We start from the raw sequence: 16,531 nt of genomic DNA on the forward strand, positions 1-16,531 counted from the left end.
ACATAAGGGGCACTCAAATATCGGCGGGGGATAAATGAAATGACTCCTACGATGGAAAGTAGGAGTTTGCCAGATAAGGATGCCAGGAAAGGTGTTCCAGGTGGATGAAAGAGTGTGCATGAAGTTACTGAGGTGAGCGAAAGCACGGTGAATGGGAGGAGCTGAAATGCAATTAGGCTGGAAAGGTGTATGTGGATGCCATGAGGGAGAGGCTTGAACAGGGATCAAATCAAGCAGGGCCTTAGAAGCCATGGGTAAGGAGTTTGAACCTCATGCTAAGGACCAGTGTGAAGCCATTAAGGATTTTAATCAAAAAAAGGATATAATCAGTGTGTGTTTTTTAAAGTTCATTCTTTATTCTGTTGATACATTAATAATTCAAATCCATTTTTTAAAGGACAAACAATGGAAACTACAGATAGGCATTATTAGAAAAAACAATCACCTATAATCTCATCACTCAGAGATAACCACCGTTGGGCTATAAATAACAAGTAACCTGTCTCAATTAACTATTGCTGTATAGCAAACCACCCCAAAACCTAGTGGCTTTAAACAATTATTATTTTCATGAGTCTGTGGCTTGAGTGGGATGTGCAAGGCAGTTCCTCAGCTCCGTGTGTTGTAGCTGAGGATACCTCATTGCAAGCTGCAGTCAGCTGGGAACTTAGCTGGCACTAGAACATCCAAGATGATCTCTCTTCCTCAAGAGCCTCTCTCTACCTGGCCTCTCATCTTTCAGTAACCCAACCTGAGCTTCTTTGCAGCATGGCGGCTGGCCTCCAAGGATAAAAGGGAAGCTGCCAGTCTTCTTAAAGCGTAGGGTTGGACATCACTGACCTTCTTCCACTGCACTTTAGTAAGCAAAACCAGGCACAAGGCCAGCTGAAATTCAAGGTGAACAGACTCCACCTCTTGATGGGAAGAGCAGTGTATATGCACAGGGATGGGAAGACCCATTAGCTATTGGGAAACTATCACACAACCTGACTTGCTAAACACAAGAACAGTAGGTTGTTGACCCATTTCTGGTACAAATAATTAGAAAAACTCAGTCCAAAAATAGCAAATGCAAAGTACATGGTCTTTGTTCATGTAAGAATCTGATAAAAATGGGTTGCCTAAATAAGCTGGCAATTTGTGCACAGGGGAAGGTAGGAGGCAAGGGGGAGGAACATCATGGTAGAACCTAGTGTTGAAATAAAAGGAATTGAAGGGAAAAGTCAAATCCTTGACAAAGAAAACGGTTAAAATTGTCATGAGACGTGTTCTGCAACTAATGCATGTATAGTTGACCTGAGTATGGCAGGTGATTAAAACATGGTATTTGTCCAATCTCCCTTCCTGAGGGTCAAATGGCTGGAGACCCAGGGACCAGGCAGTGATACCACAGCATGCAGAAGAACAGAAGCAACAGTGCGCCTGTTACATCCTAGGAAATGACTAAGGTACTGTAGTGACCCTGCTGAGAAAGAGAACAGGACTGAACCAAGCCAGCGGCAGAAAAGAGGGGACAGAATAGAGCCAGACAGTACAAATGAAATCATATAAATGATAAATGGAAACGTCCAGTAAACAGGTGGGAGGAGATGAGACCATGTTAAGTTTCCAATTTGAGTAGACAATATCTATTCACCAAGATAAACATACAGGAAGAGCAGGTTTGGGAGGAATCAGAAACTTCCAAGTGGGGTAGCCAGTTGTGAAAAAACAAGCTGGGAGCTCAGTAAAGAGTCCTAGACCAAAAATACTGAGAACCCTAAAGGGGAACAGTTATGAAACTATGTGTGCAGTTTCACACAGTAAGAGCATCTAGGAAGAAAAGCAATCAAATCCTGCAGGAACTGAAGAGGGTTTCAAGATTTGGAAAGCCACAAGTAACTTTCACATCTCAACAAATCAAAATCTGCAAGCAGAATATACTATTTACACAAATGACTTGATAAGGGGAGGGTCATCCTCAAGCCAAGAGCCTCCACTGGGAGGGTTAGGAAAAGATGGCCATATCACTAAGGGAGAAGAGGTATTAGTATTACATGAAAACCACATTCAGCATATGATTTTCCAACCAACTAGAGAAAACAAAGGTCTACACAATCAAACCAAACGGGAATCATATGACCCCTCGCCCAAAAACCCACCGTGACTTGCAAAACAAGCCTAAGTCTTGGAAAAAGAGGTCCCAAGAGCCAGAGGCGGGCAGGGTCAGTCATAGTACACTCCCTGGCTGTATTCGCCAAGCAACCTTCTCATTAGAATGTGGCCTGTCTGCAGAGAAATTGTATTGATCTTCCAACCTGAGTATGCTGGTGTACTTGCTACCTGTTGCCTTTCAGTATAAATAGGCATTCAGGTCAATACATCACTCTTTTGTTTTACATGAGTCCACCCCAGAGAGAGGTCAATTCTCAAGTGACAGATTCGCTTTCAGTATCTCCAAGACTGAGGGCCAAACTGTGATGAAGAAATTCTACCTAAAGGACTTCTGGTAACCAGATAGACAGCTTATCTTGGAGGCACTCCAGCCTCACTTCAAGGCCTTCCTGCGAAAATACAGCAAGCGCTTTTTCTTTTGAACCACAAAATTAAGAAACAATTACAAACAAGGAGTGTAATTCATTAATATCTTTATTTTGAGTTGCAATCTATTATTACTTCAAAAAGATCCACTTCAGAAAACATCCAATGGATGGTGACTTACCATTCAAAAAGTAAGTCATCAATGTATGATTTATAATACAGAATACACAATAAATTATATTTACATGCAATGACCAGACTACCACACACACAAGGTAAAAAAATACAGCATTTTTATGTACATTTTTTAAGATTTACATTTTCATATACAATTTATAAAGTTAAAAAAAATTCTCTGTACAAAATCTCATGTGTACAGAGTTTGTAAATCCCTATTCTTATGGCTGGACCACCACACAGATATGCTCAAAACTAGAACACTACACACACTTTTTTTTTTTTTAACTTCATGTTCAGTCTTGGCACCCATATACTAATATTATTTTTGAAATGTGAATTACAAAGGAAATAAACATAATCATGCAGACTTTTTGAATATAAGAAATAAAATATGCTACTAGATCAACATTTATCAATTCCACAGTTACCTAGTTCTCTTCAACTTCCTGCACTGCTTTCATACAGGTGCATGCATAACTAACAGATTATGGATTGTTTTAATAACATTAAAATAATACTATAGCCTGACAATACTTAGGCATTAAAAATGCAACTATCTAACAACCATAGCCTGTCGAGTATTTCTGCTTTAGCAGAAACTTCAATTAACACATTACATACTAAAATTCACAGAAATGTCACTATTATAATTTCTAAGTTTACAGAGTCTGCATCAGAGAGTAAGTAATCATTTAAAAAACAACAAAACAAAAAGGTGTATGACAATGAAGAGTATATTCTCTGTTCTGAGACTGGGAAGTAGGGGAGATCTATGATAAGCCATTAAAGGGTTATCCACGGTCCCTGCTAAGGAAGCACTTGTACACTCCCAATCTGTTTAAATAAAGACAGGTGAAGGCTTTATAAAAAGTTTAAGCTACACTATTCATCTTTAAAAATCTTCTTGAAAAGTAACAAATTGAAGGTATCAGCACCTTCCCTCCTCCCCCAAGTAGCTAAAGATCAATGAGAAAAATAAAGTGCCAATGTGTAAAACATTGTTAATCGTTTAAGAGGCACTAACCCATTTGATGGCTTAGGATTAAATATGAAAATAGGCCAGATCTGATCTGAATAATAAATAGAAGGTAGGTATTCCAGTCTATGCAATTTCTGCCTAGGTGGGGGATGGACCAGAAACTACCTACTCCCCCATTTATTGCTTTGAAACCTGTACACACACTTTAAATTCTGACACAGAACAATTAGATTTCTAAGATGGAAAGCACAGTGTCTGTGCCACTTTGAAGTTGAAAAAGAAAGTGCACTCTTGATCACTGGAAGGAGAGCTGCTGAGACTCTCTTCACAACTCATATCTTCACAAGAGTCCTCACTAAAGGGAGGAAAAGAGACAAAGATTCCATTATTTAGAAAATACTTTAAGGTTTTAAAAGCCAAATAAAATTACTAAACAAGTATCTCCAGTCTCAGGATTTTTATATTCAAAATTTAAGATTTACAGAGACAAAATTTAACTTACAAGGATTTCCTAAAATGAATTGTAATCTATTGTAATCTCCTTAGAAAATAGATTTTGAGAGGTTTAGACAAATGACTATCTGCCAAACTATTATTCTTGTACCAATTAATAAATATCAGGAACTAATTGTACAAGTCTAAGCATTTTAAATCCAGTAAGTGGAGACAAAGGACAACGTATCTCCCATCACATGGTTTTGATGTCTTTCTTGCATTAATAATTGTATCCCCGATACTCTCAAACCAAGAAACGAGTAAGCTATAAAAATGAAACTTCTCGTTATCTCTAGGGCATAAAATAACCAAATCTGATAAAATTATTCCTTTTATGAACAAAAATTAACCTGACCAAGACAATGGCATTTGACAAAATGGTAAAAATATCTAGAGAAGTCGGCCGCGTTAGTGGTGGTGGTGGTTCCCTTTATTTTCCAGTCATTTAACCCACAGCCTCTTCCTGAGGCACTGGATTAGGAATTCATACTAACCCTGAACCAGGATGCCACTTCAGGTTTTGTTTGTTTTTAAACTAAACTCTACTTCAATGAGCAAGGAAGATGTGAAACAACCAGTTTTCAAAAAGGGAAGGAATGAAGTAAGTCAGACAGGGGAAAGACAAACACTGTACAATCTCAACTTACGTGTGGAATCTAAAAACGAGAAAAACAAAAACCAGAATTCATAGATTCAGAGAACAGATTGGTGGTTGCCAGAGGCAGGGGATGAGAATAGGTGAAAGTGGTCAACAGGTACAAACTTCCAGTTACAAATCCTGGGGATGTAATATAGAGCATCATGTTTTGTTTCATTTTTTTTTTTAATAAAGAAAAAAAAGGGGGGGGATGTGGGGCGTATACTTCTAAATCATCACCTACTTTAGTAAAACTACCTCTAGCTAATTTTCCCACCTGAAGAAATGATGCTATTGGAGTAGGGGCTTTCTCTAATACCCTGTAATATTCCCAGGTTCCATTTTTGAGTATAAAACCAGTGTTACTTAGTATGGGTAAGTCTAATTAGTCAAGGAACGTGCTTACCTTTCACTTTCATCAAAACAACCCCCCTCTGGTATCGTTGGCAGCTCAGGAACACTGTAGTAGCTGTTGTGGAGGTTCTGGGCTGTGCGCCTTGAAACAATCCAAACCAATTTCTTAAGATCTGGTTTGCAACATTCAGGAGAAGAATATTCGGCTAGGCATTTAGAAACTAACTCCCTCCAATAAATGAACTCGGTGTCATTAACCTAGAAAAAATATTTTAATGAAGAGGTTAAATACCTTAGAATCACCCTATAATGCCTAAAATATACTGAAGCATGGCTCCCACCATCAGATATTATTTGATACGGGATGTGACCTGGGCATCAAGATTTCTTTAGAGCTCCACAATGATTCTAATGAGCAGTCAAAGTCTGGTAACCACTGGTTTAAAGGAGGAGCACTGTAGGTATAAATAATTTACATAGAACCTAATAAAAATCTTTGCCTATTTTAAGAAAATACACTGACCTAAAAACATTAGGTTTGTTAACCAACCTATTAAGTATATTCTTTAATAGTCTCAATGAAAGGAACTTAACATAATTTAGGTTTCTTTAACATAGCATTGTGTGGATTGCTAAAAGTATGCATTTACATTAAGACACCAGATGTATGCTAATGGAGAAGTTAGCAATATGACAGAAAAGGAATTTCTCCCAAAGAGCACAGTTCCTCCACCACTGAGGAGTGCCCCAAATTATTTCAATGAATAAATTTTCACTCAAGATATTTCCAAGATGGGGCACCTGGGTGGCTCAGTTGGTTAAGCGTCTGCTTTCCACTCAGGTCATGATCCCAGGGTCCTGGGATGGAACCCTGTATGGGGCTCCCTGCTCAGTGGGCTCCCTGCTTCTCCCTCTCCCTCTGCCTGCCACTCCCCCGACTGTGCTCTCTCTGTGTCAAATAAAATCTTTAAAAAAGAGGTATTTCCAGATATTATAAAAGGTTTAAATTAAAACTAACAAATTCATGATTTAAATGAAAGCTAGAGGGGCGCCTGGGTGACTCAGTCGTTAAGCGTCTGCCTTCGGCTCAGGTCAGGGTCCCGGGGTCGAGCCCCGCATCCGGCTCCCTGCTCGGCGGGAGGCCTGCTTCTCCCTCTCCCACTCCCCCTGCTTGTGTTCCCTCTCTTGCTGTGTCTCTCTGTCAAATAAATAAAAATCTTTGAAATAAATAAATAAATAAAAGCTACAAGTTATCTGCCAAAAACAAAATACTTCACAATACTTTTATCACGAACAGAAGATAATTTTGTAACATCTTTGTCTCCATTACCACCTAATCCAGCTACATCTTGACCCCCTTGTAATCTGGCAGTCTCACTTCTCATTCTACGGACGCCTCCTTCTAGGTATCTAATAACCTCCTTCAATTCTTTTTACACTGGGTCTTTCATCAAAATTCAGTACTCCTGACTTGCAATACTTCTTGAAAACCTTTTTCCAACCTGACAGTGCACTTGTCTCATGGACCCTCCTTCCCTTGCCTCCTAAGGGGGAAACCACCAACAATGAAAACCCAGAGTTTCAACTGACCCCTAAGCAAAGAACTCCCATAAGTTTTTTATGGTTTCTACTATTATTTCTTCATGAGAAATTTCAAATCTCAATCTCCAACTACAACTTATCTTCTGAGTTTTTATTCCAGGCTGCCAAATATCTGCTAAATACCTACCCACCTGAAAGACCTACAAGAACCTAAAGTCATACTTCTCCGATCACAAATTAATTTCTCTCAAACTTCCCTTGATGGTATCAATATTCTCCCCATCATTAGGTTCAAATCTTGGCCATTTGTGACTCCTTGTCTCATTTCCATGCTTGGCTTCCAAAACTATTTGAGTTGGATATCCTTACTCCTGCTTGTGACTATCACCTAGACATTCTAACACTAAGCCTACATTAAATGATTCCCAAACCCTTCTAGTCCACCAGGTTCCTGACCACAAGCCTTTGCTACCCAAACTTTCATTGTCTAAGATTCTTTTGGTCCAACCAGTCATAGTGCCTTTCACAGTCTGCCCTACTTCTGTGCTAACGAAACCCTAAAGCACTCCCTATTAGTACTAACACCCCTTACTGCAAAACTTATTGGGCCGGCCAGACTAAGAGGTTTAAAAAGAAAAACATGGCTGAAGTTATTTTGGTAATGCTACTAATGGGATGATGATTCAGCCCTATAGATGTAATGGACTGCCATTAGTATATTTACTAAATCTACTTCCTAGTATGTATTTTAGAACAATGTGCACGTAGCAATGTGGACCACTGTGTTACCAACTGGTGAGAATACCAGAGAAGGGACAAAACATCTGAACACAGAAAGAAGCTAAGCTAAGTGATCAGGTTCCCCTTCTAGCTTAATACTGTCTGCGTCAAAGCTGCATTTTGAGAACTTCAACACTTGAGATACAAGAAAAAAGTATAAAAGTTAAAAGCCCCATAAAGTATTACTTAATGTTTAAATCACTACAGCAGAAAAAAAAATGAAACATTAGGAGAGAAATCTGCTTTAAAGAATAAGAACTGAAGATAATTTACCTTGGAATGTTTTTTAACAAGCAGAAGAATTTCCAGTAATTCAATGGATTTCAAAGTTTCTACTTCCAAATTGAGAAGGCACAAAGCTAACACAGATGGCTAAAAAAAAAAAAAGAAAAAGAAAAAGAAAAGTAAGTATTTTTTAAAAAATTCAAAATAGAAACAGTGAGACATATGTAAGCAAGCAATCAACTTACTTTTGCCTTTGAAAAAATAAGTCGGCAGTTGCAAGCTTTCAGCTGAGCTTCTAGTTTATCTAGACTCAGTATTTCTTTCCTATACAATTAAAATATAAGACAAAATATTTATTTATTAAACTTCCAAAGATTTAAATGATTTTAAGAACTTGCTGCTGAAAACTCAAGTTGAAAATTTAGAGGAGTAAAAATATAAATTTCACTGGCATTGTAACGGTTAGCTACAGCGATGCTAAAGTACAAAATTTTTATTTGTAATCCCACTGACCTTTCTGATGTATGACAAAGTACAATAGTATGGTATAAGTGCAAAAAGTTTAAGGCAGTAGTTGCTTCCAATTCATAGTGCAATTTTTCTGAAATTATTTTTTCCATCCGTTTTATGTCAGAAGCAGTACATTTACATTGACTAATCCGGATTACATCATGGGTGGATGGAATATTGCATTCTTCTTCAACTATCCTAGCAGCCAGCAAAAAACAACAGACTCCAATGCAAGACAAATGTTTAGGTTTCACCTGAAAAACAAAAGAACAAAGGCTTCTTCTAACAACTGTCACTCAGATTTAGCAAAGCAGGCACTTAAAAGATTATAATGATGTCCCTAACTCTTAAGACCAGAACACAACCTAGCTGCTTCGAGTACTTACCCTTATTCACGATTATACTTAACCATTTTCACATTTTAAACTGAGTTAGCTTCCCATTTAAAAAAAGCATTTTAAGCATTTAAATTAAGTAATTTAAATACAAATTCAAAAGGTAGGTTTCTAACACTGAATCATACTTTGTATTTCAAACACGAAATTCATAACAGTACAGTCTCCCCCAAAATAAATTAAGCCTTTCAACACGGAAACAATATATACTTCTTTGGATATAAACATAATATATGCGACTTATCTTTTTATCTTCTTCTCTATTTAAGTATCATCCCACATTTCAATGCAAATTTGCCCAAGAGAAATATTGCATCAGTTGTGCAGAGTGGAGCGTATGTAAAAGCTGCCAAGGACAGATGGCTGCCCTTTTCTTTTCAGTGCCCTAAAAACTGACCCAGCAGCTGACAGCAATCCTATTGGCAGAAGAATCACCACATTTTTCTAACAGTTGCTGGTTAATAAGAGTACGGCTCCCTGCTTTGAAAAGACTTCTCACAGGGAAGGCGGTTAGGTCACCTTTAATATACTGCTATACTTCCACTTGTCATGTTTCGTATTAAAAACAACTAAGCTCCAAGAGAAACGTGATGGGAGATAAAAATATGAACACCTTATTTTGAGGACTGTACATATATATATAGGGAATACCTAAAAACAGTGGCCTCCGTTTTGTCACATCTTCAAAGAGAAGGTATATAAACGGTAACAGCAAAACCTAACTTAAAATACAACACAGTTAATTCTGTAGTCTCTCACTCTGGCACTGAAGATCACAATTCCAATTAAAATGTTTATATGTAGTGACATAATTACATTCACTTGTCAAACATTTAACGAACCCATGTATGGTAGGCACTGTGCTGGGCACTAGGTTTAGAAATAGAAAGATGCATATGCAAAAACGATTAAATACCTTCATAAGAGCCAAGAATCTATCTAAAATATTGACAGCCAGAACAAAAGTTTCAGTGCAAGATCCAAAAAAGTTGGTTAAACTCCTTAAATCTTCTACTTTGGCATTTCTCAATCTTGGACACAAAGTGTTATCATCCTGCAATAAAAACCAACAGCCAAAGTTATGACTTTCTTAGAACTAGATGAATAAATACACACAATTAGATTCAAATAAGGTAATTTTTTTTCTTAACCTTCAAGAATATGGGAGGAAAGAGTATTTAACTAATGATATACTTTTTCAGATACAAGACACATGTATATATACATACATATATCATGGCTTTTAAAAAATATACAGCATAAAAGAGCTTCAGCAATCCAATATAAAGTGAACTGTTGTCACACTTCCAGAGGGTTAGAGCAAATGTAATTCCCCTATAATGGAGATAGTTTTCTTTATTTAAAAAAAAAAAAAAAACCTAAAAGTCTACTATAAAGTATTTATGGGCAGAGGGTATTTCCACAAATGAATTACTCCGTTCCCAGGGAGTGTCCCACCCAGAAGCTGCAGGTTGGGGGTGCCACATTTGAAGAAACACTTCTCTAGAGTTAGTATCACTCTCATTCTTGCATAACCCTGTAAAATTTATCTTACTATTCTAGAAGACAAATTTTGGTCTTAAGAAACTTTGCAGCCTTTAATCTTGATTCAACTGGGCGGGGGGAGTCATCCTTCTCCAAGCCCTATCAGCTGCTTGAGCAAGAAGGTATCTTTTCTGGGAGCTTACCTCCGGGGTAGCCTCGATCAAGCTTAGCCCTTTTTCTCGAGGTTGGAATCTCTGTTCCTGTTCTAGATAGAGGTTCAACAATCCGAAGAGCTGGACCCCTTCACGACCCGCCAAATACTCTGCCCCCAAATCCTTCATCTGCAGCAAAGACACCACGCAGTTAGAGGGTATCCTGGGGGGAAGGTAACAGGGGGGAGTGGGCAGAAAGAGCTAGTGCCAATACCTCCAGCGAGAGGCGCCCCAGCACACCCCGGCGGGCAGCGGGTGAGGGGATCAGTCACGTCCTCCAGAAGCCCAACGCAATCCTCCCCCACCTCCAGGGAGGTGTGGCAGGAGGAGGGGCCGCGGTCTGGTCCGCCGGCCAGCGCTGGGTCAGACCGGCCGGCCCCGGCCTCCTGGCCGTTTCACAAACAGGAAACTGTCCCGGGGCGGCGGTGTCCGGACGGCCGCCCCACCTGAAGCCCTGTGCGGAGGGGCTTCTACCCGCAGAAAGCTCCCGGGGCAGCTACGGCAGTGGGTCTTGGGGTGGGCGCCTTGCACAATAGGGGGGAGGGGAGAGAAAGTCTCGCGACTGAACAAAGAACCGGAGGGAGGAGACTCCCGAGCCCCGCCTCTCCCCGGGAGCCCAGCTCCAGAAGCCCCTTTCGCTGGAGTCCAGCCCCCAAGCCTTTCCCATCCGCTACGGCAGAGCCTACTCCGGATCCACCCGAGTGGCAAGACCGTGATCTGAGAGAGCAGCAGGGTGGCGTGGCCCATCAGTCGGGAGGACAGACGTTCGGCCCACCCCGTGCCCGGACAACACCCGTCCATCCACTGATGCCCAGGTTCCTCAAACTGTGCTGAGCTCCGGGGCTGTCAATCCAGGAAGCACCACCCCAGCGAGCCCCCGTGACAAAATGGGGGGGGGGGGGTGCAACCAAAGAATTGTCTTCAGCCTCCTCGACTCTCTACTCCTACCTCCAACATTTTTCCACGTCCAGTGCCCACTCCCCTGGCTGAGGGTAGGACCGGAGTCGCTCACGGAGCTGAGGAATGGGTACTCCGACACCACCCCCTCCCTCCAAGTCCCAACCACGAACAAAGAAACCCCGCGATCCCCCGCGAGCCCACTCACCGTGCCGGAGACGCGCCTCCACCAGCCCGCGGCGTCACGGCCCAGTGAGGACTGGGCGCGGCGGGGACGTCCGAACCTGTCTCCGGAGGTCAGGGACCCGCCGCCTCAGCGGTGCCCCCGGACAGGCATCGGACCCTTCCCCCCCTGCCGCCGCCTCCTCGGCCTCACAGCCCGAGCTTCATCCCGCTCCCTGGGCGCCCACCCTCCAGCTGGGGCGCAGCGCCGGCCCCTCAAACTCTGCCCCTCTGCCGCCACCGCTGCCTCCACAACGGAGGCCGAAGCAAACCCCTTGTTTTTGTTTTGAGTTTTCGACGCCCCCAAGGGGGCGGGGCACGTGACTCCCCGCGGAGGGATCCGCGGCTTCCGCAAAAGACTTTGAAAAAGAGTCCCGCCCCTATACTACTGTCCCCAGCCGGATTTGTGCCCTCCTCCCCTCGCCTTTGCTTTGCCGAGCCACTCCTCCCTCTCGATCTCAGGGCAGAGGGTGAAATCTGGGAGTCGGCTTTCTGCGATTGATCCTGAGGGGGGAAGGAAAAGGAGTGATAGGTTTGAGAGGCGGAAGGAGATAGTTTCTGGTCGCATTGCACCTTTTAAAGGTCCCCATTTGTTTTGTTTTCGCTGTTTTGAAAAGTCCGCCCAAAGCAGCCAGCTCTCCGATTGGATACTGGTAGAGGGATCAGAATGCTGAGCATCTGATGCACTCTCGAATCTGGATTGGCTGACTGATTAGCCTTCGAGCCCTCTGATTGGCTTTCGTCTTATCCAGAGCTTCTATCTTCCTTGGGGCCTTAGCAACTCTGGGGTCTGGATTGCGCATGCCTGATAGCGCCGAAGGCATTTATAGACCTGATCCTGGGATCTAGTCCTTCCCACCCCCACCTCCATCGGTCCCTGCTGTATGCCACCCGTACCTCCAGAGAGCTGTAATAGCTAGGAACCCTTTATTTTGTTCTGCGGGTCCATTGTGCTGTAACAGTCAAGTTATTATAAAATTGTTGGGGTGTTTACTGGAATTTTTACGAGTAAAATGCTCTCATCTCTCGTATATGCTTTAAAGTTTTTCATACCAATGGAGAGATGATAGGTGAAACGAGATTGGCAAAAAGTTAAGAGTTGGTGAAGGTGGGTGATTGGTACAAGAGTGTTTGTTGTAACTAGTCTTTTTAATATGATGTGCCTTGAAATTTTTCTGTAATAAAAATAAATGTACAAGGGGGGACTTAAAAGGAAAAACTTAACCTGTGCATACTGATGAGGGCACATAAACATTTAATAATTATAATATCTTGCCTCCAGAGGTTGTAATTGTGCTGTTGTTTTAATGAAAACTCCCAGAGGCTTCTTGGTCCTCAGTCACCCATAAATTATCATTTATTGTCCATTATAATTAACGTTATTATTAAGAGGCGACACCTCTTCTGAGGCGAGCAAAAAGCAGAACAAGGGTGCCTTAGGCTAGAGAAACCTTCACACAGAACATCTTTAGGGGATGTAAGAGACTCCCTTCTAATATATATGGTTACTTTCTTTACTTTCTCCCTCCTCAGTCCCCGGCCACTGTCAGCCAAATACACAAAGCAGTAAATAGCATATTCTTGAGTTCTAATCTAAATAATCAAATCCAAGGAACAGATTTCTCTGTGAATTGTTTTGTTACTTGTAAAATATGAGAAGGCACACAGCACAGCTTTAGAAGCAATTTTATCTCCTTTCCAGAGCAGCTGAAGAATTTTAGAAATAGATCCCTTTACATATTTGCTGGGACTAGACACGGGAGTCTGGAGCTCAGAGCAACTTGGGGAAAGGGGAACTGGAAGAGAAAAATCCTATTTCAGGGAGATGTGGCCTTGTTCAGGATTTTGGAAAAGAAATAAAATTACATTAACAGATTACTTTCAAATGTTTACAGGTTGCCTGATTTTGTGCACTACTTTTGTGATCTTTTATTTTTATTTTTTTTTAAAAGATTTTATTTATTTATTTGACACAGCGAGAGAGGGAACACAAGCAGGGGGAGTGGGAGAGGGAGAAGCAGGCTTCCCGCGGAGCAGGGAGCCCTATGCGGGGCTCGATCCCAGGACCCTGGGATCATGACCTGAGCTGAAGGCAGAAGCTTAATGACTGAGCCACCCAGGTGCCCCTTGTGTGATCTTTTAAACATTATTAAAACTATTGTTTTTATTTGACATAAACTTTTTTGCTGGAAAACATAAATGAGGGTATGCAAATAACATGGAAAATAAAGCTAAGATTAGAATTCCACAGATAACAGCTCATTGCAGTATATAAAGAGGCTCCAGAGAGAGACAGAAAGCAGCTGGACAGAAAACATGTACCATGAGAGAAAGGAGAGTTTGTGGCCAAAACATGAAGGAGGTTGGGACTTTTTTCAAGTAGGAGGGCAAAGGTAGAAAAGGAACATAAGATAAAAAATAAGTGATGTGAAAGAGGAAGTGCAAAATTATGTGGTAGAAGATTTTTTAAATAGAGATGGCATAAGACAAAAAGGAAGAGAGTAAGAAATAAGAAATTGTCCTTGACTTAGATCACTGTTAGAAAGTTATATGAAATGTATTCTATATGATATTTCATAATTGATATTTTTTTGTATCTTTTATCAGACAGCCTTTTGAATGATTAGCAGTTCTCTAAGAATGCAACAAGAAAGCTTGCTAAGTGGTGTTCAGTTTCCTGGCTTCTTGGCAGGCCCTATTTAGTACAGGAGAAAAGACTGATCAAATTGTCCAATATGGAGCCCTTTATCCACTTCAGTCCATTTACCTTTTTAAGGTAAAGGAAATAGCAATCATTAAAAAATATTGGTCAAGTATAACTACTTGAACATCATCATTATTTTCAAAATACCTCCTTTCAACAATGATGATATTCTGGGGGAGAAAATGATGCAAGTTTTCTCCTTTTGTTCTGCTGATTTTTTGATTTGTGGTTATTACAGCCTTTATTTTTTCATCTTTCTTTTCTTTCTTTCTTTCTTTCTTTTTTTTTAATGACAGACTTTCTCCAGGCTCTATTTTTCTGTCTTTATCACTTTGGTTTACTTTGCTACAGCTGTGGGAGCTGTGGGTCTTATTTATTTAAAGGACATTCTCCCCTAGGCACCTGTCAGCTACCTTTCAGTCCTTCCTCAGCTTTCTTGTGGGTGACTTTCGTGCATCAGGCACACATACAAAATAGGGAATCAGACCTCTGGCAGTCCCCAGGAAGGACTTTGAGGGGATTTATTTCATTAGAAGATACTTGGTCTCCTACAGCACAGCGGGATTGGGTGAAACCCTGTCCCCAGTAACCTCAGGAAGGACAGACACGGAACTTGTTGTCCTCAGTGACATCTGAGACTGTGAAACTAGAAGGTGGGCACAGAGCAGGAAATAAGCAGTCGCACAGCCACAGAAACAATGCCTTCATTCAGTGAATCCTTGACTTCTGAGGAGTGTCCTTCAAACCACTCAACACTTAAGCTTCTACCTTGGAAAGAAAATAGAGTATCTGCAAGCAGCTCTGCAACTGCTTCCCTTCATGCTGTGTACTTGGACTTCCCTGAACTTCGTAAGGCATCAAAATTGCCTTACAACTGTTTGGATAGCATCTTTCTTCTCACAAGTGAAAGTTTTAAACAATAAATCCCAACTTTTTATTTAACATTTAATGAATATATACTCAATGCCAGGCATGGTACTAGGCCTCAGGGATACAAAAATAGGTAAATAAAACAGAGTCCCACAACATGCCCTTGGTACATCTGAGGTGTAAGGCAAAAGATCTAACCAAGGAATCAGAACACCTGACTTTGAGTCCCAGCTTTCTTACTTAATAGAAATAGCACCTTAAATACCCTGAATAATGTGAATTGTTCTGAACCTCAATTTTCTAATCCGAAAAACAAATAGGGGGGAATAATCACCAGGGGGTAATTGTTTCTTCTTCATATGTAAAGATTAAATAAAAACATTTGGGGTTTTTTTTAAAGATTTTATTTATTTATTTGAGAGAAAGAGAGAGAGAGCATGTGAGCAAGCATGAGTGGGGGGGCGGTGCAGAGGGAGAAGTAGACTCCCTGCCGAGCACAGAGCCAGACATGGGGCTCGACATGGGGGCTCGACATGGGGGCTCGACCCCAGGACCCTGAGATCATGACCTGAGCCAAAGGCAGGCACTTAATCCACTGAGCCACTCAGGATCCCTAGGTAAAAACATTTGTAAAAGTACTTTTACTGTATACACCTTCCGTGTTAGGACTTGCACAATGCTGTGACTTCTTGAGGGAAAAGAAAGGACCATCCCTAACTTTATCAAAGGAATTCGGTAGAAAGCAGCCCTGAAAGGAAAGAACCTCAGGATCAGGGCTGGTAAAGCTGACATAATGCCCCATTCCCTTTCCCATCCATTCACTATTTCTGGCTCCATGCCTTGGCTATTTTCTGTCATTGAGGTGTTTTGCAGCCCCAAACTTCCTGTTTAGGTTAACCTTGCTAGGAGAATCTAGCAAAGGGGACAGGAATGCTTGCTGGAGGGAAAGGACCAGGGCAAGCATAAACTAACCTGGGGTGCCGTCTTGAAGTGATTCAGCTTTTTCAACCAAGTGCTCATTTTTTTAATCTGAGCTTGAAAGAATGAGACAATTTATATGCAGACAATTAATCCCTTTCTTCAAGCAATCAGCAGAATAAATGAGCAAACATGTCATATATTCTGCTTTGTGACTTTCTCATGGACAAACTCCAAATCTGAAATTAGCAAATTCAACATTTATAATCTATTTACTATATAGATATCTTGTTATTGTTGTTGTCAATGATGGAAGCATGTTGCATCTTTCCAAGGGAGTGTTTATCTATGCAAGGGTTAGTGATATTCATAACACAGTTAATTCGCAGATAGTGATGTGCTCAGTCTTGTAATTGTGGGACTTACCCACACCATAGAGACCTTCTGAATGAGCAGTTTTTCCAGCCAGCCAGGTTAGGCCCTCCCAGTTCCACTAGCCTGCAAGTGAGTTAGCCTTATACAAACTATCTCTGAAACCCTCGAACTAAATGTGCATTTGACCTCAGCGTCCCAAATCATTATTTTAGTATCCAGAACTCTTTCTGT

At 41.1% G+C, this 16,531-nt stretch overlaps 1 protein-coding gene across 2 annotated transcripts; it reads right to left on the minus strand.

Annotated features, from left to right (window-relative positions):
- Positions 1-2,616: 2,616 nt before the first annotated feature.
- CCNG2 (cyclin G2) lies at positions 2,617-11,706 on the minus strand. 2 transcript variants are annotated; one of them, XM_021702332.1, is made up of 8 exons: positions 11,420-11,706; positions 10,306-10,443; positions 9,534-9,671; positions 8,226-8,476; positions 7,958-8,036; positions 7,761-7,859; positions 5,218-5,423; positions 2,617-4,034 (listed from the first exon to the last, which is right to left on the minus strand). In XM_021702332.1, the coding sequence occupies exons 2-8, from the start codon at positions 10,441-10,443 to the stop codon at positions 3,914-3,916; spliced, it is 1,032 nt and encodes a 343-aa protein (XP_021558007.1). In that variant the 5' UTR covers positions 11,420-11,706; the 3' UTR covers positions 2,617-3,913. The 2 variants fall into 2 exon arrangements, with proteins under 2 accessions (XP_021558007.1, XP_021558008.1); XM_021702333.1 differs by lacking the exon at positions 11,420-11,706 and adding an exon at positions 10,529-10,653.
- Between the last annotated feature and the right edge of the window lie 4,825 nt (positions 11,707-16,531).

Source organism: Neomonachus schauinslandi, chromosome 2 (assembly GCF_002201575.2).
Source record: "Neomonachus schauinslandi chromosome 2, ASM220157v2, whole genome shotgun sequence".
NCBI classification, from domain to species: Eukaryota; Metazoa; Chordata; class Mammalia; order Carnivora; family Phocidae; genus Neomonachus; species Neomonachus schauinslandi.

Excerpts from the sequence above, each read along its gene's own strand:
- CCNG2 (XM_021702332.1), bottom strand. The coding sequence starts at position 10,443 with ATGAAGGATTTGGGGGCAGAGTATTTGGCGGGTCGTGAAGGGGTCCAG. Across the intron at positions 8,477-9,533 it reads GATTCTTGGCTCTTATGAAG|GTGAAACCTAAACATTTGTC; the intron begins GTATTTAATCGT and ends TTTGTTTTTCAG. Across the intron at positions 5,424-7,760 it reads TTGTTAAAAAACATTCCAAG|GTTAATGACACCGAGTTCAT; the intron begins GTAAATTATCTT and ends TATTTTTTCTAG.